Source organism: Pezoporus occidentalis, unplaced genomic scaffold, assembly GCF_034315485.1.
Source record: "Pezoporus occidentalis ecotype Australia unplaced genomic scaffold, CSIRO_AGI_Poc_V1 ctg126, whole genome shotgun sequence".
NCBI lineage: Eukaryota > Metazoa > Chordata > Aves > Psittaciformes > Psittacidae > Pezoporus > Pezoporus occidentalis.
The window spans coordinates 914,242-936,120 of NW_026913060.1; the positions used below are offsets into that span (position 1 = coordinate 914,242).

At 40.1% G+C, this 21,879-nt stretch overlaps 1 protein-coding gene across 1 annotated transcript in view; it reads right to left on the reverse strand.

The window, feature by feature from the left end:
* Positions 1–21,879, reverse strand: part of SMARCAL1 (SWI/SNF related, matrix associated, actin dependent regulator of chromatin, subfamily a like 1) — a 42,011-nt gene that overhangs the window by 12,915 nt on the left and 7,217 nt on the right. The window contains exons 6-10 of the mRNA XM_062607779.1: positions 18,125–18,305; positions 17,017–17,167; positions 14,126–14,284; positions 12,265–12,330; positions 4,323–4,463 (exon numbers count right to left, since the gene is read on the reverse strand). Coding sequence (XP_062463763.1) covers positions 4,323–4,463; positions 12,265–12,330; positions 14,126–14,284; positions 17,017–17,167; positions 18,125–18,305 — 698 coding nt within the window. The remainder of the gene's footprint in view (positions 1–4,322; positions 4,464–12,264; positions 12,331–14,125; positions 14,285–17,016; positions 17,168–18,124; positions 18,306–21,879) is intronic.

Below are 21,879 nucleotides of genomic sequence, written 5' to 3' on the forward strand. Positions count from 1 at the left end.
TGGTCTTGGAGTAACAACCCAAAGAAACCTGATACAACCTCATAAAATGCATACAATGGAGATGTGCGAAGCCACAGCACCAACCCCTCTGATCTGCTGCTCCACTCTTGAGTCACATTAATGGCTAAAATAGATTTAGCCTTAAAAATCTATGTATCTCTTATTTGCCTTCCCCAAGAGAAACCTGCTGCAACACAGAAATGGGAGTAAAATAGGAAAACACTCCAAAGTATTCACTGCACCCTCCATCCTCATGTAGAATGCATGAGACAAAAATAAAATCATACTAGCCATGAGCTTAGTCATATTACTGATTGTATTAAGAGATGGTGCGTTGATGGAACATGGATGAGAATATGCTACGAGAGAGAGGAGGAATCAAACAGCTTTTAGGCAATTAAGACCTCCTTGTTATCTGGAAGTGAACATTCCTACTTCAGGTTGAGACATAACAGGACAATCTGCAATTCCATTCCGTATTGTACTGATGTGAAACATTAACTGACTTCAGATTCTAGAATGGCCATCATTAAAACTCATTTGATTTAATCCATTCCTACATAGTTATGGTACCATCTGATTATCTATAGTCAGCTCATTAAAGCAGGAAACAAGTCAAACCCTAGACAATTTGGATCCTGTAGAGTTAAAACTTTGGCTCTGACAACAGCACAGTGGTATACAGCTAGAGGTAATAAGCCCACCTGGATCCAACCCAATGTTGCCTTCCTAAAAAAGGCAACATGGTTATTACTGCTCCACTTCCCTGAAACCAGGAGTGCAATATAGATATATTCCTCTGGTCTGTGAAAAGCTGGTTCAAATCTGTCTATTAACTTTAGGCATGCTGCAGGAAAGCTGACAGTGCTGAGCCCCAGTCTTTGTGCCCCTTCTCTGCATTTCTTCAGGCTGTGTGGATGACCCAGCAGAAGAGATGTACAGGACCAAGAACGACTGACCTGGTGCTGCACCCAGCTTCGTAAGCCCTCTGCTCAGTGCACTGGTAGCTAAGAAGCAGGGATCAACATTGACCAGGCTGCTGAGCAAGACCTGCTTCAGGGCCTGGACATCTCCTCAGGCTACCCCATTCTACTCATGCAGCCCATGTTTTTCCACTTCATAGAACACAGAAGAAAACTGTTATGTTCTATGTTCCAGTACACAGAACATATGTATTACTTACTTCCAAGCAAGTGATACATAAATTTGTGTCCATGTAGCACAATTTATTTCAGTTCATAATACCATCATAACAGAAAGGTGTAAATCAAAAGCCAATATACTGTCATATTAAAAAGCATATACAAGCAGAATCCCTGAAATATGTTCAGATTACTGTATTTCTTTTATGGTGACTGTTGCTGGAACAATTTTCAAACAAGGAAACATGCCAGTTCTGTGCTGCACCTAATTAGTGATAAAAAGATTATTATTCTTCAAATTATTAAAATATAGTTTAGTATATCCTAGTAGAAAATTACAGAAAAGAAGGACATGTATTTTGTTAAAACACTGGCTTTGATCCACAGCATTCCAACAAATGCTTTCAACTGTGATTTTGTTACCAAAGTGTGAGAGCATCTTACATGAGTCAGTAAACTTATTACAGTGTTAGCAGAAGCTTCCAAACTCTTACAAATTCAGAGCATGTACTCGGATAGAAATTATTTAATATTTGCAACATCACCCAGTTTGAAAAATGAATTCACAGCATGTATTTTCAGAAACAGACTTGAGATATTTTGTAAATAAGCAGGTGACGTTTCACTTGCTGCATTTTTAAGAGTACAGATGCTAGGAGGTTGAATTACAAAATTATAAACTTCTTTTTTTCTCTTTTCTCATCACATCTGCCAGATATTTGCAATTTTCTGTCATAAAATGTATTCTCTTCAAACAGAAACTAGTCAAGTTTAATTTTAAATTGAATGGTTCAAGTTTATCAATTTTTCTTTGCTCTTGTAATGCAATCAGATTTATTTGTAATACCAAAACATTTTTATGGAGCATCTTTCATCCTGACAGTTCTTCCAAAGCTGTGCAAAATCTCTCAGGTTATGTGCAATTCCATTTCCACTCATAATACTGCCATTTTCAGGAGAGAAAGAACCTATTTAAGTTATGACAGCAGAAGTACCACAACAGTTCTTCAGAGAGGATGTAACTCTTAACACAATCTTAGTTTAGAGTTGCAAAAAGGAACATGAGGGACATACTACCACCATGAGGGAACAACTACAGTCATCAAAACACCTTTTAATTTGCTTATTGCTGAGTGGATCTAAGGCAACCCAATAGTCAGCAGTACCATTTTTAACTCTAATACTATCCACATCTCTATTTCCAGCAGTCCCATTTCTTTTCTAAGTAACTAAATTCTTTCTAGGTTCACTCTATCATTTACTGACATTAACTGTAGCAAAATGTCCCAGGGGAGGACTGAGACCAGTAATGTTCAACTGTCTAGCAGTGGCAGGTCAGAGAAATGAAATTGTACTAGAAACCCTGCAGAGGTTTGATGGGAAGCTGATACAGACTGTGCCCTCCATGCCGAGTTTCACTGTGGGTTCAAAACTCATTTACACAGAATACACTGTTCTAACCTGGATCATGTAAAACAATTTCATTTCTTCCATCCAATTCAACATTTTACCTGAGATCTATATGCCTTGCAACTGAAGCAACAACTAGTCATGCAGAACTTTACCCTCAAAGGGTTTATGAAACTCCAAACCTATTTAGACTCATATGCTGCAATTCAACTTTTCTTTTTACTGCAGAAAACCAACAAGATTAAACTACATCTCTTAATTTCCCTCTAGGAAGCATTCTGGACACTACTGAAACAGAAATCCTTCAACAAAGATAATGAAGCTCAGCAGAAGACATGGCACTCTCCCTCCATATGAGTCCTACTATGGATGGAGTAAGCTTATCCTGTCAGGAAAACATCGCTTTGCTAACTTGAATCTTCCAGAACTCAAGCTCTGTATCTGTGATTCTGCATGCTAACAGCCTTACTTTAATCAGCCTTACTTTAATGGCATCAGCATACAAGTAATAAAGCCAATGACTTGCTCATCTAGCTTGCGTATTTGGTCATATGTAGAAGAGCACCACGCTGGCTACAAAAGTGGGCATTTAGATCTAGGAAAAAAGGGACTTTAGAACTTTACATGAGACTGCAACACAAATCTTCTTGAGAAAACTTGGCATATGTTAGTTTCCCCAAACAGGGAAAAGAAAACAAGCACAAACCCCCTACAAATAGCTATAATAATTTTTATACCATATAATGATGCTCAGTTCTTCTGTATATATTTTTGAGCACTGAAATGTTCATTTCCAGCCACTCTAAAAGTTATTGCCTAGTCTTACAGAAAATGAGGCACAAGAAGTGAAATGGATTATTTGAGAACAAAGCAAAGTAAGCAAGTTCATGTATCACAGGTCCATGTTCAGACTGTCAAGCCTGGGGTTTCCAACCGAGTTGACTCTATGATTCTGTGCCACATGCTAATTGCTACATGCTTGTCCTGGAGGAGCTGAAGGGCAAGCCAGATTAGAGGGCTCTTGCTACAAATCAGAACTCAGGTTCCCATCTTTGTGTCTATGCAACCAGCACAGAACTGATCCCACAGCCTTCAAGTACAACATGCTGCAGCAAGAGCTCCTCTCTTAACAGTGTGTGTTTTAACACATGCAGCAGCCCTAGAGATGGAAAATCCAAGCACAGGTAAGATGCCTTTACACTGGGAGCAAGGCAGACACCTGCCATCATGGCTGCAAATGGTGGCTTCCTGCGAAGACAAGAACTTGCAGTGACTGGACTCAATGACTCCGCTGAAACCACTGCTGAGCAGCTGGCAGTGATAAAAGTTAATTTATTCTCAAGATACTGTGACTGATAATCACATCTATTTCCGGAATTAGAGGAGGGTAAAATACAAGGATGGACTACAAGTCTTCATTTCTGACTTACCTGGAGGTATAAAATCCCAAGCAACCAATGCCTTTGTTGAAGTCACAAAAGCAGACCACACACTCTGGGGTCTAGGGGCAAGTTCTCATTAGAGTAGGCTCCTTTCTCCAGCTACAGCTTATTTATTTATTAAAGCTATCTACTTCTGTGGCTTTCAGGCCAGATTTTGACAAGAAGCATTACTGCCTCCATGTCTCAGGAGCAGCACCTAGAGATTCTCATGTTAGAGCTTTCAAAATGTTACTCTGCAGTGAGACTTTCTCAAAAAAAAATGTAACATGAGACAGAAGGAAAAAGCCTCCACGTTTTGAAAAAAATAAGATGATGTTTGCTGAAGTACCTTCCTGGCATCACAATAGCGTAGCCCAAAGGACTGGAACTGTGGGAAGAAGGCTGGCTGGACAGCTGCAATCTGTGTGTAGAGCTCTGCAGGCCGTGACATGGCAGGGGTTCCTGAAAGCAAGATCACTCTCCTGGCAGCCTGGGAAAGCAAAATAGAATATTGTCATCATACAGCTTACAATATAAGCAGAACCTGCAAAGTACTCATCCCCAGTCCTGAAAGAAAGTCCCACAGCCATGGTCCAGCACCCTAAATGGAGGAGTGCTTCACCATCCACAGATACTTGCAGCCTTTGCTGCCTGAAGACACTTAAGGACAGTGCTTAAAACTTCTAGGACACAAGAAAAAAAAACATGCTGTAAGGGAAGGGGACATCAATTTTTACGACATTACTTTCTGAATTTGTACTTACCCACTAGGCATGTTAATAGCTTATGCCTGGCTCAAGATTTCATTTGCCATCAGATGTCACAGGAAAGTGACACACCCTTTTCAGGTACATCCTCACCTCCAAAATAAATTCTCTTGTAATAAACCTGCCACAGCAAGCCACAAATAGATTGTCTTCCTTATAAAAGCAGAAAAGATCCAGAGAAGTAGGATTTTTTCTTACTTTTAGTTCTTTTTCCTTTCAAAATTCTACTAGCAAGGAGAGAAAGATGCTGCCTGAAGCAGGACCAGAAGATGCCAATCTGACAGCCATAGTGAGTCTAGGCACAGCTGGCTGGATGCTAGAACATGAGTTCATAAATACGAAATCATGTAAGAAGATTGTAAAACATGTTGTAAGGGACACAGGAAGGGGGTGGGAAACCTGCATCTAAACTATGTGCTTCCAAAAAGATTACGCTACAGACATAAAAAAAAAAGTTACAGGCATAAAAGCCTTTTTACCCTCATACCTCCATTATTACCTAATTCTGTTCTTGGGTGAGAGCTATGAATTTTTACTGCTGTAAATTCACATACAGTAGTTAAATTACACATGCCTTGTAATTTCCTGCATGGTTTAATGCAGGTTCATTAAAATAACAAAGAGATTCTTGAGTGACATCTGTACCAACAGCTTATTCACATTTAAATGAAAAAGAAAATTAAATTCTTTTATCATTTCACTGAGATCTACCAGTCAACCCAAATCTATTCAGCTGATTCATCCACTCACCAACCAAACCTGGTAGAAAAAAAGTGTTCACAGATCAGCTACCGGAAATTAACTTCAGGACTCTATCAGATATTTATATATAGGTTGTAGTCAAAGTGGGATTTGCTTTCTCCCAATAAATTCCCATAAGCATTTAAGACAATTCCCATAAGCATTTAAAAAAGCAGGATATTTATTGAACTTACTAAAAGCAGAGGTCAAACCTTTGGATATGTCAGAACATAAGAGTCAGTTTGCACAAGACAGAGGAGTCCTAAAGACCAAAGATACCAGATCCCATGAGGAAACACAGTGATAAAACAGAAATGAGGTCAGTTTTAGAAATTAAGGTAACAGTGGAGGCAGCTGAGCAGAACCTAGACAATATGTGATCCCCTGTAGGAACCCTTTGAGGAGAAAACACACACCATCCTGAGAAACCTGTTGAAACACAAGAGAAGCTAATCCCACATGTGCAAGAAACCTCCAAATTAAACTTCTTCTTCCTGGGCTAACAGAAAACTACTGATAGGAAAAAAACAACATGAAGGTCATGCAATTACAGCTCATTTTAAAATAACTCTGGATTAAGCTAAAGCAAGAAACATTCACTCAAACAGACCAGGGACATATTAAATGCAACATAAACCCAACTGTGTTAAAAGGTTTTATGCCATTCTCAAGACTTCTTTCTGGAGGGTGTTCCCTAGGAACTACATGAGACAAGGTTGGAACACTAAACCCCCAGTAGTCAAAACAATTAAGACTACTTCCCCAGTCCCTAGATAGGTACCCAAAGATAGAATGATGCAGTTACATGTTATATGAATTCTAAACTTGTCCAGCTGCAGCTTTGCCGTGCACAACTTACTTCTGAACAGACAGAGCATCTAACCACTGCAAGCACCTACCAAGGGCTGGGATACATCTTCTACAATTAACCATTTTAAGCAAATTGAGAAGTAAAAAACAGCAAGAAAAAACAAACCAACAAAACAAAAAAAAAATTAGCTCTACGAGAACCATGAAAAACTTAAATTAGTTCCAGAAAATTGTGTGGAACACAGGTGATGAAATTCTTTATCCCAAGGGTCCCTTTAAGTTTTAAAATCCATGCCAGAAGGAGCTGAAGAAAGAAGGAAAAAAAATAAATCTTAGGAAGACAAGCTTCCAAGTGTTGAAGGCTTACTTAAAGTCTGGATGAAAGAAACAGCTCTGATTCACATTTGCTTTTCTAGTGGCAACTCATTTTGAATAGATGCCAATAAAGATTTGCTCCCACAGAGAAGTCTCTGCTGATCACTGCTTAATTCTTGTTTCCTGCTGGAGCTTCTGTGCTGTCAAGAGTGAGAGCTTATCCTCTTTCTTGGGAGGTCTGTAAGAATAATATGGAACAGCAGCACAGAAAATAAGATTGCAGGGAGCAGAAAGGACTTTCTAGCAAAACCAGATCTGTAATCAATTGATACATATTTCCACATAAGAGAACTAACATTAGGTGCCCATCAGCATTTGGGCATGAAATTAAATCTTCCCTAGAAACGCTCCTCTCTCATGGGTCTCTGTGACTGTTCTTAGAACTACTTTCTTGTGAAAAAGGAAACTTTCTTGTGTTTAAGGGAACTCTGACAGTAGCTTGACTAGTGGAGACCCGGTCTACAGCTCATTTACTAAGTTACATTAAGACAGTTGTGGCTTTTTAGCATTATGCTTGCACACACAATACACCAGCAAGAATTAATTCTACAGCTGTGACATTTACAAAAGTAAGTTTTGAAAGTCAAAGAGTCCAAAACCCTGCACTCAACTGATTCAAAGGGGAGTAGGTGAAGAGGAGGGGTTATGCCACAAACAAATAATTGAGCATGCAAAGAGCCTTGTTAACTTACAGTGGCTGTCCTGTGTTAAATGACTTCCATAGCATGAGCTCTGCCATATGGTAGCAGACTGACATACTTTTTTAGGTAAGTGTGGCTGATTCTGGTTGTACAGTTACTTGTGTCTCCAGTTTTTGCTTACTCTGTCATTCTGAACTGCTTAGCATAAGGATACCTCATCTGGTGAAGTAAAATAATCTGGCAGTAACCATAATATACTAATCACCTGATGAAATAGAAGATTTGATAAAGTGTTGTAGCTGTTTTGGGGAGTCTGTTTCTGTATTTGGGTAAGACAGAAAGAGCTCTGCATTCCTAAGATGGTCCTACAGTGGTTATTCACAAAAATATAAATGCCTTTCCCTATTCTTAAGTGAACATCTTAGAGAATGTGTGTCCAAGGGTGACAATCAGCTATGACTGAAGCAAAAAAAAAAAAAAGGGAAATTGGAACATAACAGCAGAAGTGAAGACATAACCTTGAAGCTTCTCCAGTTTCAAGATGAAGCTCCTTCTCTCAGCAGATGACAACAAGCAAAGGCTTACTTATCCAATCCATATGGATCTGTAATGCCTAAAGACAGCTTCTATTTCTTTCCCACTGGAAAAGGAGATTTTTGTGGTCCCTCCTCACATTCTACCTTCAGCGTTGATCCATTTCCCTCTATTATTTGTGTTTCTTTATTAAAAGAAGCACAAAGTATCTTAGACTCCAGACACACCATGTATTTGGGCTTCCATAATAGAAACAAAGACCTTTAACCCTGCAAACATGAGGATGTGCATCATGCTATTAACCTGAACAGCAGCTCAATGGGAACAATCACATTAGTAATATTACCTAAATAATGTGGAACAAAGCCCATAAAGAGCACAAGATGACTAAGACCATTTTATGCCACTGAAATTTTTTATTAGATACTACCTTTTATTTCTCAGTTTCCAAACCAGTTTTTCACCAAGAATTTACTGACATGCTTCAAAGAAACTTATCCATGTTCCACTGGGACCTTCCCCAGTTTCCACTGCATTGCAGTACCCCATGCAATTACAGAAGAAGAAAGATCATGCAGCACTTTGGCTGGTTGAAGGATGTAGAATCCTTTTCACTCCAGTCCCCAAGAGATCCCATCACTGATCAGTGAAAAACTTTTTGTTTTGCTGTTTCTTCTTCATCTGTGCCCCTGTGGCTTTGCTGTTTTATGGATGCTGGTAGCAAATATACACCCTCTCCTATGTTCATTTCTCTGGGCCAGTCTAATCTTGGAAGGCAAAAATAAAATGTTTACAAACGGTGTAACACCATGATACTTTCTGCCTCTGAGATGCACGGCAGAGGTGAAGGGAACAACCAGTATTGTCACTACACCCAGGAGAACTTGGTCCCAGTCATGACAGTAAAGAACACAGCAAGGTGACAAGCAGGTCCTGTTACTGATTGCCACAGCTCTGGATAAGGGGTAGGGACAAGCCAGGCATGATCAGGACTTTAGGCAACTCAACCAAAGCCCAAACAAAGCCAGTAGCATGAAGCTATTCTCACTTTGAAGTGTGGAAACAAGACAAAAGGACCACTTTGAATACAGGAACTTCTAGCTCTCTTAGATACCATGAGAGATACTGAAGGTGGGGAGAGATCTCACACAGCTGCCAGCACAAACTGGCCAGTGTGAATGCTGGCTGAGCTTGAAAGCAGGATTTTTGCCACATGCTAAAACATCAAAGGACTCTTTTCAACTATGGCTTTCAATCCATCCACCCCCATAATTTTGCAAGGATGCACACAGACTATGTACAAACTCTGCCACCTGGTTCCACATAGGCAGATGAAGTATTCTCCCCTTGTACAAGTCTGCACACCCACAAGTTTTCACATTCATTGGGAATGTGAAGGCAATAAGAAATGAGGCCTAAACATTTTATTGCTGTTAAGTCAGCTCACCCTATCTTACTGTTTCTCTAACTATTAGTTCCTCTCAAATTTTTGACCAATAACAATAAATTGGGCACAGCATGTCTATATACTTACTCCAAACCAGTGACAACCTATGGCAAGCTACTAGTATCGATAATGGTTACTGCATACATCCAGCCATTGTAAAAGCCCACTAAAAAGTCTTTCTGGTCACTCTTCCCACTGCCCAAAGCCAAACTCTCCTAGATTTCTGTCAGGGTAGCAGCTAACTATGTTGCAAAAGCACTGAATACTACACACACCAAATACTGCGCACACACACACACAGCCTGTAAGTTTTTTCAATATTAGAAAAATGTCTGTAAGTTCCCAACTGACAAACTTAGGCCACAAATTTAATGCATGGTTCTGCTTAATAATTCCATACTGGACATGCTACGTAATATATGCAAGGAAGCAGAAAAAGATGCATTATTTACTGAGTGGCTAAAAATACCACTTCACTTTGAAAACCAGTTAAATGTCAGATATTAAAACTAAAATGAAGCTTTAAATGCTGTAACCATAGGTTAAATATTTCAGAAGTGGAGATTCAGCTTGGCTAACAAGGCAGATTCAAAATTAATATTCAAGGTAAGTCATCTTTATTATTAATGTATTGATTTAATCTGATTATTGTGCAGTTCTGCCTAAACACTCACAACAATTTTTATATGTTACTTATTATTCAAATGGAGAAGTCACAGGAGCAGATTCTATCAAGGTGAAAAGAATCCATTAAGTATGGATGGAAGTGACAGAAACATTTCAGGGTCAGAAAAAATTTAGCTTGGATCTGTCCAGTGTCATTATGGACTCAAGCATCTGTAGCATGTAAGGACCAAGAATCACATTTCTTAGGTGTTGAGTTTTTTCCTTCTCTGGCCCCAAAATTCAGGCCAAACCTAAGCTTTCATGGATGAGGATGCTGGGAGCTTTGTGGGAAATTTAAGAAAGTTTAAAGTAGTATAATGCTAACAACAGTTAGAAATGGCAATGCTTGTGGCAATGCTCTGAAGGCATACAATGCACGAGTTGGCTCCAGCAGCTTTGGTTACAGCACTGGCATGGCTTCACACTGTCACCTTGAGACTGAGGTGCTAGAAGTAGCTTACCTATCAAGGGGTGACCTATGGATGCATGTTTTCTTGGTCTCTTCCAAGAGGCCCAGTGCTACTCTTTTAGGCCTTTTAACCTAAAGAAGGCAAGAGCAAGAATATTCTCCCCCAGCAGCATGTTTCCATGTTTATCAATGTCTTTTATTTAATAATCTCAAAGCGCCATGTAAGATACTGAAAATACTCAATTTTTACCACATTGACTATTTACTAAAAAGATGACACAGTACAGTTGTTAAACCCAGTATTCAAGTGATGAAAATGTCTCATATTTTGGCAGTCATGCAAATACAAAAGCATTGCTGTGACGTGCTGTGCCAACAGTGAACACAGCATCACTCAATAATACTTGAGGATAAAGCTGCCAAAGGAACTAATTTTAAAGGAAAACACCTGTGTTGGAAAACAAGGAGGGCAAAAGAGTAGCTATTACAGCAAATACTCACTTCAGAAGTTATAGTCAGCAAGCAGAATAAAATTTACCTGAACATCTACCCTCACCTACCTGGTGCGGTATGCTGCTTACAGGCGAGATAATGCATGATATGAACACGAAAATCTTATGCTTTCAGAACACTGAAATTCAGTTTCAGAAGCACCAGTTCTCAATACTTTAAGACCAGTGATGTGGCAGCATAAAACTGTAAGTTCTCAGTAAGTGCATAAAGGCAATTAACCTCTGCCTAACAGCTACCATCTTTCATTCTCGTATCTTTTAGCCTGCAAATGATTTTGCCAAGCTGATCCTCATAAAGCTACAAGTAGGAAAGGATGAGACCACCTTTTGAGCATTTTGTAAAGAGATGAATTTTCCTCCATAAGGAATTTCCTCCAATGAGGTTATTTTCCACCATTTTCAGATATAAACTCTAATTATTGTAATCCAAACTGCTCATAAAATTGGACCTCCTACTTAAGTTTCCAAATGTTACAAGCCTGAAGTGATTTGAAAGCCAAGAGAAGAGTCAGGCCTTTAAAGGGAACAACGAAGCTATTCAAGGACAACCACCTTCAACATGCCATTAAGAATCTTTCATATAAAAGTAGGTTGCAATAAAGCCATCACAGATCAAATCTCTTCATACACACTTGCTGATAACTGCTGAAGAGGAACTGCATTTACCTTGGTCTAACGTACATGTTCTAATACTCTTTAGTATGTAAAACTACTAGTAACTTTAATCTGCTAAAGGCTACCAGGGAGATTTTTGATTCTCTGATACCAGGACAACAGGTAGACATGAAAATTTACATTTCTCCTGTTACTGCATAATTGAATATTGCCTCCTTCCTGTGGGCCACTTGTCTTGCTAACCCCACATTTTGCCATTTCCTACTAGCTTTGTACATTTAACCAGGAGGAGTGCTCCTGAACCCCAGCCACACAAATTCACTGAATGCTTGCAGGAACAGAGTAAAGCCCTAAACCAAAGCCAAGGAACAAACCTATGTAATGTCACTTTGATATACAGCAGCAATTTGTGCGTCAAGAAGTAACTGATAGTGATTATTAAACAAGCTACATTGATACTACTATTCTTTCTGCTCTCCCTGAACACATCCAGAAAGTTTTCCCATCCAGTAAGATATTCCCTTTTCCCCATCACCATAAAACTCATCAGTGGCAGTACTTCTGAAGTTCTTTTGTTAGGTTTTACTATCTAACATTTGTATGGAAACAAGTGACTAAGCCAGAGACAAATTTTGCTCTGGGACCTACAACACTACCTGGATTTCCACTTGCGCACCAGAATTCATCTGCTGGCTCCTAAACCTGGTAACTGGAGCAACACTGCTTTGGGAGCCTGACCTTAGCTGCTGGAGGTTTAGCATCCAGAATACGCACCTTGAGTAGAGGCATGGCAGCCCGACATCGTGCAGTTTTTATGTTCTTTAGGAAATGCGATTCATCCTGAAACAAAACAAGCATGAAAGTGAAGACAGTTCTGAGCCATAGTCCAACTGCAGGCTACAGGAGAAATTCCCAGTATTTTCTGCTATCTAATATTTCAAATCTATCACCCCAGAGGATATTTCAAGCACTGGGGTAGCCATATCAAATCCTAAGTGAAAAGACAGCATGGGGAATAGCAGGATTTCCTACATTCAAACCCACAGTGGCAAGCAAACAGCACAGAAATCAAACCTTAAGGCTATGAATCTCAAATGACCAGATACAAGTGAGCAGAGGGGGCTGGAGAGGGAAGGAGAAACAGGAACATTATTTCTACCACCAATACTCATTTGCCCCTGTGTGTCCTTTAAATGAGAAAATACAGGAGGCCTATACAGTTCCACTTCCCTAAATAAGGGGTTAATGAAAATGATGAGGGGGAAAAAAAAGAAATCTAATTAGGATCCAACTGTTCTGCTGATAGGGCTCACCAGGTGGACAACAACCTCCTACTTGAGATATCACCCCCAGACAGACTTCATTTCTACTGCTGTAGCAAGGCAGAACTTAGACACAAAAAGTAGTCAGTGACCTCTAAGGGTACATTCTCATCTTTACACTTGTGGATAAGCACGTGACCATGCATGAAAAGACAACATAACTGGTTAGCCTCTCAGACACTGCCTTCTCCCTCCTGACTAACAAATAAGCTGGATTAATGTTCCCAGACATCAAAAGAAGACTGTGAGAAAAAGCAGGGAAGCTCTGCACTCAATAAGACTACTCTCATCTGTAAAAATATATACAGGGTCCAAATTTGAACACATAAACACACAGAAAGAACATCTGCCATCTCACAGTTTCAGCGCAGTAGTCCTAGAGCCCAAGTCCCTTCACTTCAAGCACCACCATATGAAAGTAATAGTTCACATTTCCGCCCTGACAGAATAGCTTGTCAGGGAGTGCGCAGCGGAAAAAAATAAAAATGGAGGGGGAGGGAATCAATTCCTCCATAAGTAGTTTGATCTCCAGAGAACTCCATCTATTCCCACATTCCCTTCTGATGCTGAGAAACAAAATGATTATTACACTCTAATTGTCATGATCTTAGGGACAGGTACATACATGTGCTGAAAACTAGACTGAGAACATCAAACACTCACAGTAAGCTACAGATACACTTTTGGTCTCTATTGATCCAAGCTGGATTTGAAACACTAGATGTTTCGAATTTCTAGTAACAGAAATCTAGAAAAATGCACTTTATCATGACTCTATAAAAGGTTAAATAATGGATTTTAAAGTAATTTACAAAAGAAGTTATACAACTGATCAAAGAAGGCTTAATACAGATTGTCAGTGGAACACAAGCAAAGGGAGGGGTTTTTTATGCTTTATCCACATACTTGATGTTGAGACGTTATCTGGTTTACTGGATAAACAGTAACACCACCCTAAAGTCCAATCCCCTTAAAAGATACGATTCCAAGCCTACTGTATTGAAGCACCACATTAAATACCATTCTCTCCAGCAGAGGACATGCCCAAACACATTGTAATCAGAGGGGCACCATAACAATTAAAAGAGAAAACACATCTTCAGGAATCATAAATGAGTAACTCTACTAGTTATCTCAAAAGGTTTCAGGGAAACCTCCTACTTCTACTCATGAAGACAGCTATGATCGCAGCCCCAATTATGAGTCAGTTTCAGTCTCAAATAAGGCCTGCTTTACACTTTTCCACTGTACAACACAAAGGTCACCCCGTTTGCAGCATACAATTAACTTCAAAATTTTAGTGTACCACTTACAATAATAACTACTTGGAAAGTGCTCTGAAGTTGCTTGTCCATCTTGCTGAGGAGGTCAAAGCTGACAATGTTGATCAAGCCTGCTGTTAGATTGTCTTTGCCAGTCACTATGACATTCGTGCTGCCTGGACTCAAGGATGGAAGCCACCTGTGAAATGCCTGGAGGAAGAGGAAAGCAATTAATTGTGTTTTGGTGCTTATGCTCTCTGTCAGGATCACAAAGCACTTCACAAAGCATTCTTAGAAATGCTTAGAACGTGGAGCCACCCCACCCACCACTAGACACAGCACAGTAAGGCTAAACAGTCTCTCCAAGGAAACAACCCTAGTAGTGGGAAGATAAAGAACAAAACTGTAAGGCCAAATCTATCTTCCATAGCTAGGAAGGCTCAAGCATGCTCTATTCTTCCCTCTTATTGAAAACCAAAATCTGATCTGTAATAGAAATTTGCATAACCTCCTGACAATGTTACCCATTTCGCACAGAGCCAGAGACAGTGACAATTACTAACAGGGAAGTTCAGTTTTCCCACTAAACAGCAAACTCAGGCTGTGAAGCACAAACTTTTAAGAGGTAAACATCTCTCACTATAGCAATGTTTACTCCACAGTGAGGATGAAGTACTACTCATCCAGATTGACAAAAAATCATCCACTACCTCTCCTTAAAGCACCTATAAAAAATACTCCAAACAAACAAAATGAAAAGGTCAAGTTGACAACACACCAGCTGCTCTATGATAGCAGCTGAAATACATGTGTCATTCAAATCAACCTCTTGAAGTGCTCCCCACACCAGAGCAAGATATCCTCCCCCAAACCCATCTGTTAGCTACTGAGCACCCACCATTTCCCTTGTTATTGTGTCCCAAATGATACCAACCTCTCTGCATCATTTGAGTTCTGCTGATGTTGCTCTGCAGAGAAAGGCTAGGGCTTCAGCAACCAGGATCTGCTTCCCTTTAGGAAAATGTATCCAAGTGGTGATGAGAAATGGCATCTCTGCCTCTAGGCCCTTCACTTGCAGAAGTCCCCCAAGTATCATTCTTCTCCTCTGTTCAGTAACCACATGCAGCAGCCAGAGGAGTTAAATGTGAGCTTCTCACGTTTCTCAGTATGTGAGAAACTAACAATTAACTTTCCTTCACCACTTATGAAAAGCACCACAACAAAAAATGGGCCAACAAGTGGACAAAGTTAGATCCCAACCGAAAACTATGTGACTAACACTAAGCCAAAACTTAAAGACAAATCTGGCAGCAACAGGGAAGTATATGAAAGCTCCTAGCTGTACTGACCTCTCCTTTTATGAAGGCACATGACTAGTTCACACCATAAAAGTGACCCTGTATTTATTACTTGATGTTGACCTCTGTCCACAAGAAGTGCTTTGAAATTTTCTGAACATTAATTATTCAAGTTCCATTGCCAAACTCAAAATGTGCATGGCTGCAGTACTTCTCATCCAGAGTATCTGAAATGGTCCTGCCAGCTTCCTATGGCGCTTTGAACATAGAGGCTCCCAGTGGCCTGAGCCTGGAAAGCCAAAATAAAATGCTAACAACTCTGAGATTAAGACAATTTCTGGCAATTCGCCTCCAGAGACACCACAAAACCTTCTACTATTATAGTAAAACGCAGGTGTACAACAATGGACAGAGTAGACAATAATAAACTCCACCTTCTTCCACTGTCTGTGACACACTTTAATTAGACTTGCACCTTTTACACTCACACAATGCAACACAACTCATTCTAAAGCAAACATTCTAACAAAACATCTCCTACAACAGCCTCCTGGGAGTAGGGGAAGGAAGCACTCAAAGAAAGAAAAAAAAAAAAAAACAACAAACCACCCCACCTCATATTTCTTAATTGAAGGACACCACAGTTTATCTGGCAGGTGCCCAGTACTTCAGGAAACCAGAGCCCAGTTTGTTACCAGTAGGTATCCCACAGAAGCCTTGAATTTACATGTTGACCCAGAGGTCTACAAGCCTATGAAATATCAAACATGATAAGCATCACTTCTTTGTTCAGAAAACAATTTTCTTTTCCCATTGCCCAACATTTTGTTGCACTACTGGATATAAAAACAAACACTAAGATGCTCTAACAACCTGCTACAGCACAAAACCAGCAAATCCCAATCAATACACTTCTCATCAATGCAACATTCCAGGGAAAGCTAAACTCTCAACCCTTCTTGCTCAGGCATGAAATTATTGACCTAGAACCTCTGGCTCACCTTTTTCTCCCATAGCGAACATCTCACTAGCCTATGGCAACTCAACAGTCTCAGTGTAAAAGTCATCACAATAATTTATTTCAAGATATATTTCCCAACTATGCAAGCTTTCTTGGGCTTCTGATTTTTAATAAAGGACTCAGAGGAGTCAGCAGCACACAGTGGACAAGCCAAAAGATATTATGAAAGACACTTAATGATGGTGAGAATGGAGCCTCTTAAACAAAGTGGAGAATGCCAGCATCTGGGCTTCTGTTCCAGCCAAGGGACCGGCAAATACTGCTATGAAGGACTTGAACAATTCTCTACAACAGAGAATTGTTTGAATGCAATTACTGTCTTTGGCACTGGTGAGTAGAACACCCCATTAGAGCCAGCTGACTTGCAGGGAGCAAAGTTAACAGAGGGTCAGGGAGATACTTTCCCTAGACTTCCCTCTTTCCCGCAGATCATCTGGACCGCAAAACGAAAATCAGCCAATAAAATCAAATATGCCTATACCATACAGTCACTGCCATGCAACTCCCCTCTCCCCCTCTTAACACACATCTTTTTAGAATTTTAACTTACACAGAATGCAACACAGCACAACCATCACACATGCTCTCTAGCAGCCACCTGTGCATGCTCAAGCTCACAGTACCTCTGCCCATGTAAACCTCACAGAAGAAGGAGTCACCACCAGCAAGGGCCATTCCTTCTGGTAATACGCAGCAATGCAGATTGCCTGGACAGTCTTGCCCAATCCCATGTCATCCGCAATAAGTAAACGTCCGTTTCTTAAAATTGCAAAGCTGGGGTAAAGAGAGAGAGGAATTGAGTAAGAGTCAAGAACTGGATTACTATGTGTCATGGCAGCCAAGATGAGCACAACTCCACCAAGCTTATAATGTGGATCACCTGGAAGTGATCTGGGTTCTTCAGTAAACCTGGAGCCCTTCCCTTTGTCTTAACACAAGTGAGCAATTCTCACAAACCTTTCAAACTTGAAAGCTCTTCAGCAGTGGTTCAACCCAATCTTTAGAGACTTTGATTTCATGAGTAGCCATCTCAAGACCTACAGTTATTTAAAACACATTCTTTCCATGATATTACTCATATTCTGTCCCAGAGCTCATCCTGGCTGAGCTAAGAAAATATTAGTAACAGTGCCCTTTTAACATCAGTAAGTACAGGCTTTCATGGATTGCATCTTGAAGTCAACAACTAATGACCATATGTGATGGGGACAGAGCCATTTAAAAGTTTATCTCTGCATACAATTAGCCACTTTAAATCTTCCAGTGCCTGGGTCCCATTTGCTGGCACCTTCCCATGTGCAGTTATTATTCAAAAAAACAACAACAAGAGATGTACTTTGAAAAAAAAAAAACACAACAAAACCAAACAAAAAACGGTGACCTTAAAACATAAAAAAATCATATGACAATTAGGCACACACTGATTCACCAGAGGGAGATCAGAAATGTATCATTTGAACAATTTTATGAGACTAACAAAATGACTCATGATAAAGAATTCTAGGTAGAAACAGAATAGATGTGTCACTCAAAATAAATCCACAACACCACCCCAACAAAACAAACCATACCACACCGAATAACCAAGAGTCCTGAGCAACAGAGCATAACAGCCCAAGACTCTGAGGTAATGCTGAACCCTCCATAGAAGATAATGCAGTCTGGGTACCAATACAGAGTACACAATTCTAGGCAAGGACTAGATCTTAATAGCATGCAAAAAGGACATACTTCACACCTTCCCGTTGAAAGGGCATGAGGCTCTTCACAATTCTGGAGTCCACTACTGAAAGGTCAGCATCAGGAACGTCTGTCTGTGATGTAGTTCTCTGTATCTGAGCAGCAAAGGTCTGTATCACTGCCTCTGGCAGCGGCTCCACTTCTACTGACGCAAGGCTCTGTAACACTTCCACTGCAAAGAACAGAACATTTTATTATCAGAAAGGGGCAACATACGCACAACTTACATTATGGATGTTAGGGAACACCCTCAACCTCATTAACAATTATTATTTCCTATCCTGAAACAGCTCAAGAAAGTACTGCATCATGTACAGGTGTTGACCTGACCTCTTCCCTAAAGTCTATTTCAGAGCCACATGATGAATCACATCTCCTCCCCTCATATTTAGACTTGGTTATAGAAAAAAAACAAACCCTGAGTCTGATGCCATCATTCAGAGATGATTGCTACTAATACAGCTGGAGCTGGATTATTCACACTGAGTGCAGCTTAGGGCACACTATACTGATAAATAAAAGTACTGATTTGAACAAAAGAACTCCTGAAGCCTAGAAAGCAGGGGCATCTTTATCCTGACCTTGGGATTATGCATTAAACACCTGTGAGGTCTCCACTGTCTCTGAGTGATCAGGAGTGACCCGAGACACAGTTACCTAAAGAATATCATACAACTTCAGCTTTGAAAACTCTCTTCTCAAGTTCACACAGGTTTGGCGCCGTCTCCACTTTATGACCCCTCTTTTACCACATTTGGATAAGGAAACAGGAAGCACCTCAAGACTCAGAGAAACTGCTCCTGTACCACCATCTGCAGCACTTTGACAGCCATCCTTCAGGGACAGAGTACCAATAGCAACTCCCTGCTGAGCTATCATCCACTGCTGTTCTCTTGGACTGGAGTAGCTTGCAAGCCAGAACCAGCTCATAGGCAGTCACTTGAGTCCCTCACCACCACTGTTGTTTCAGCCATGGAGCCTCTCAGTTTTATCTACAGGATAAAGCTTTCCCAATCAAACTAAAGAAATCCCCAGCCTCCATTATGTAAAGACCTTGGGCCTTCATCTTTTCAACCCATGCATCACAACAAGCAGAGCGTCAGAGCAACTCTCCTTCTAGACAACCTTATTTCAGTCCCCTCCAGCCACCTATATCCCATCCCAGAAAGATGAAAGTATTTCTTTTTAATCCAACAACAAATTTTATGAAAACAAATACCAGTTTAAAACATGCAGTGATCTGGGATGAGGAAAACATGTTTACCCATCAATCTTTGGCCACTGACTGAGAAATAAGAGATACCTCTACACTAGGAACACAAATACATGTACACAGATCCTTTACTGCAGGAAGCTACTCTTTTTTTTTTTTTTAGTGGTTGGTTTGTGTAAGAAGTCAGAAAGACATAAAACAACTCTTTGCAAAAATAACTGAAACAAGAATTCACTATACCAGCAGTAAATGCACCTCCAGAATCCAGTTTTTTTATTTCAGCTATATCCAAGAGGAAAGCAGCAGGATGGAGCCCTGCCATATGAAAGGGGAAAGCAGTTCCAAGAAATATCCATATGAAAAGATTTCCATTTGTGGCTGGGCAACAACCAAACTTTTTAAACTCTCCAGTTTAATTTATACTTCCTCAATAGCAGGAATTCTCTCCACCCAAAGTGCAGCACAAACTTGTTATTACACTCACAGACTGAGCTATGTGTTAGCATAATTGCTACAATTTGTTCACTGATAATTCTGTTGCTATTGTTCTGTACATGAGCTGGGAGAGTGATTAAGATGTATCTGCCACCAGCATGATTCATCCCACAGACATTTTTTACTGAAGTGACCTTTACATAAAGATGACTGAGCAACTAGGCAGAGACATTAACCTCCGCAAACAGTTACCAGCCAACATATCTCTCTGCTGGAAATGGCAACCAGCCTTTAAAAAAGTCTTTTATTTTGATGTAGGTAAACAAACAGGCACAAAGCAAATGCTGTTCCTCAAAAAGGCATGTGCCAGAAGCCTCAAATGCCCTCACAAATTACACCCTGCAAGAAGATTTATGATTTTTTTTTCTTTCCTCAAATCTTTAGGATTCTGAATACTTCATATGATGTGTATGTATACAACTGCCAGCCAGCATGGCTGAGAGAGTGACAGACTGGGAGATGATGGTTTTGCTCATACTGCCTACCACGTGATACAGGATCAGGCCCTATGGACACAAAAGGCACTTATAGCAAATTGTGAGAGATTAGCAGCTCTCACAAAAATCAGAGTCTGTCAGCATCCCAATCCTGGAGTTTCCCAATAGCCTCCACCAAAACACACTCGCATGTTTTCAAGATCTGGCATTCCTACAAGGCCCTGCATTACACGCATCATAGGAGTATGCAGATATTCAATTATTAAATGCACTCCAGTATCCTGTGGATGCAGGAGCTCATGCTAGAGGAAAACTCCTCTGAGCAGCAGCATTTCAGCTCTGTAACACTTAAAAAGTGTGACATGTCAGCACCTTTCTTATTATCTGCCTGAAGCTTACCCCAATCAAATTCCACAGCCACACAGCTTCACACGAGTACCAAGACAAAACACAGAAGGTCAACTGGGTTGATATATAACAGTTATAATACTTAGGACTTGCATAATGCTATTCATCTCAAAGCACTCCATAAATGTAGCTAAACATAAACTAAGAAGCAGATGTACTAGGAGCATGCTGCTGAGACTGGATTATTCCTCAAAGTGGCATCCATTATCAAAAACCAAAAAACAAAACCCAACCAAACAAAAAACCAACCAAACACAACAAACCACAGCTCTTCATTTTAGATCTGTGAGTCAGTTTCACAAGCATTACACAGATGCGTAAAGGCAGGCGTCTAATGGTCAACTTCAATCAAGAAATGAATGTTGTAGCAACCCTATATGCTTAGATGCACATGCAGGGGAAAATACAATGCTTTTTAAAAAAGATTTTTTTGCTAAGCTTCCTTTTAAGCATCCATCAACCAGCTACAAATAAATCTGGATTTCTATGAAATATGAAATTTTAAATATGAAATATTAAAATCTGCTTCAAGATGAAGGCCTCTGCTTCAAGCAGATCTGCACACTTCTGCAAGAGAAACAAGCAGCTCTTCTTATTTGCTTAGAATCAACTCAGCTATGGAAGCAACCTGAATTCTAACCTGCCTTGTGCATCAATTAAAAACGTAACAGTTGTGTGCTGCCTGCAAAGCCATTACTACCAGCTGTAACATAGGAGGCTGAACAGAATCAGGCAGACAGCAACTAGACTTGTAACTGTGGATGAGCTGGCTGTTACAGAAATAATTTGATTTGAAAATCTAGCACTCTGACCTGAAACACAAAATGTGCTGTGAAATGAAACAGCACAATATCATCCAAACTGCTTAAAGAACTGGAAGTAAGACAGCCTGGTATGTGTTTGTTTTCTAAGCAAGGGGTGCCTGTGCCAGTTTATGAAGTGATATACACACAAAAGGGAGTAATGCAGGCTGGCACTGAGGCTAAGGACAGTACAGCTAAAAAAAAAAGAATTTCTGTAAGGACAGGAAGGCTTGACAGCCACACTGACCTCTTCAAATTTGGCAAATGGGAACAGAGGAATCCATTTTGCTGCACCTCCTTAGCTCAAATAGAGCTGCTGTATAAATAATAAAAATAACTTTGTGATAGCAAATACATCCATGAGCTCTAAAAAACAGCACAGGAATTCAG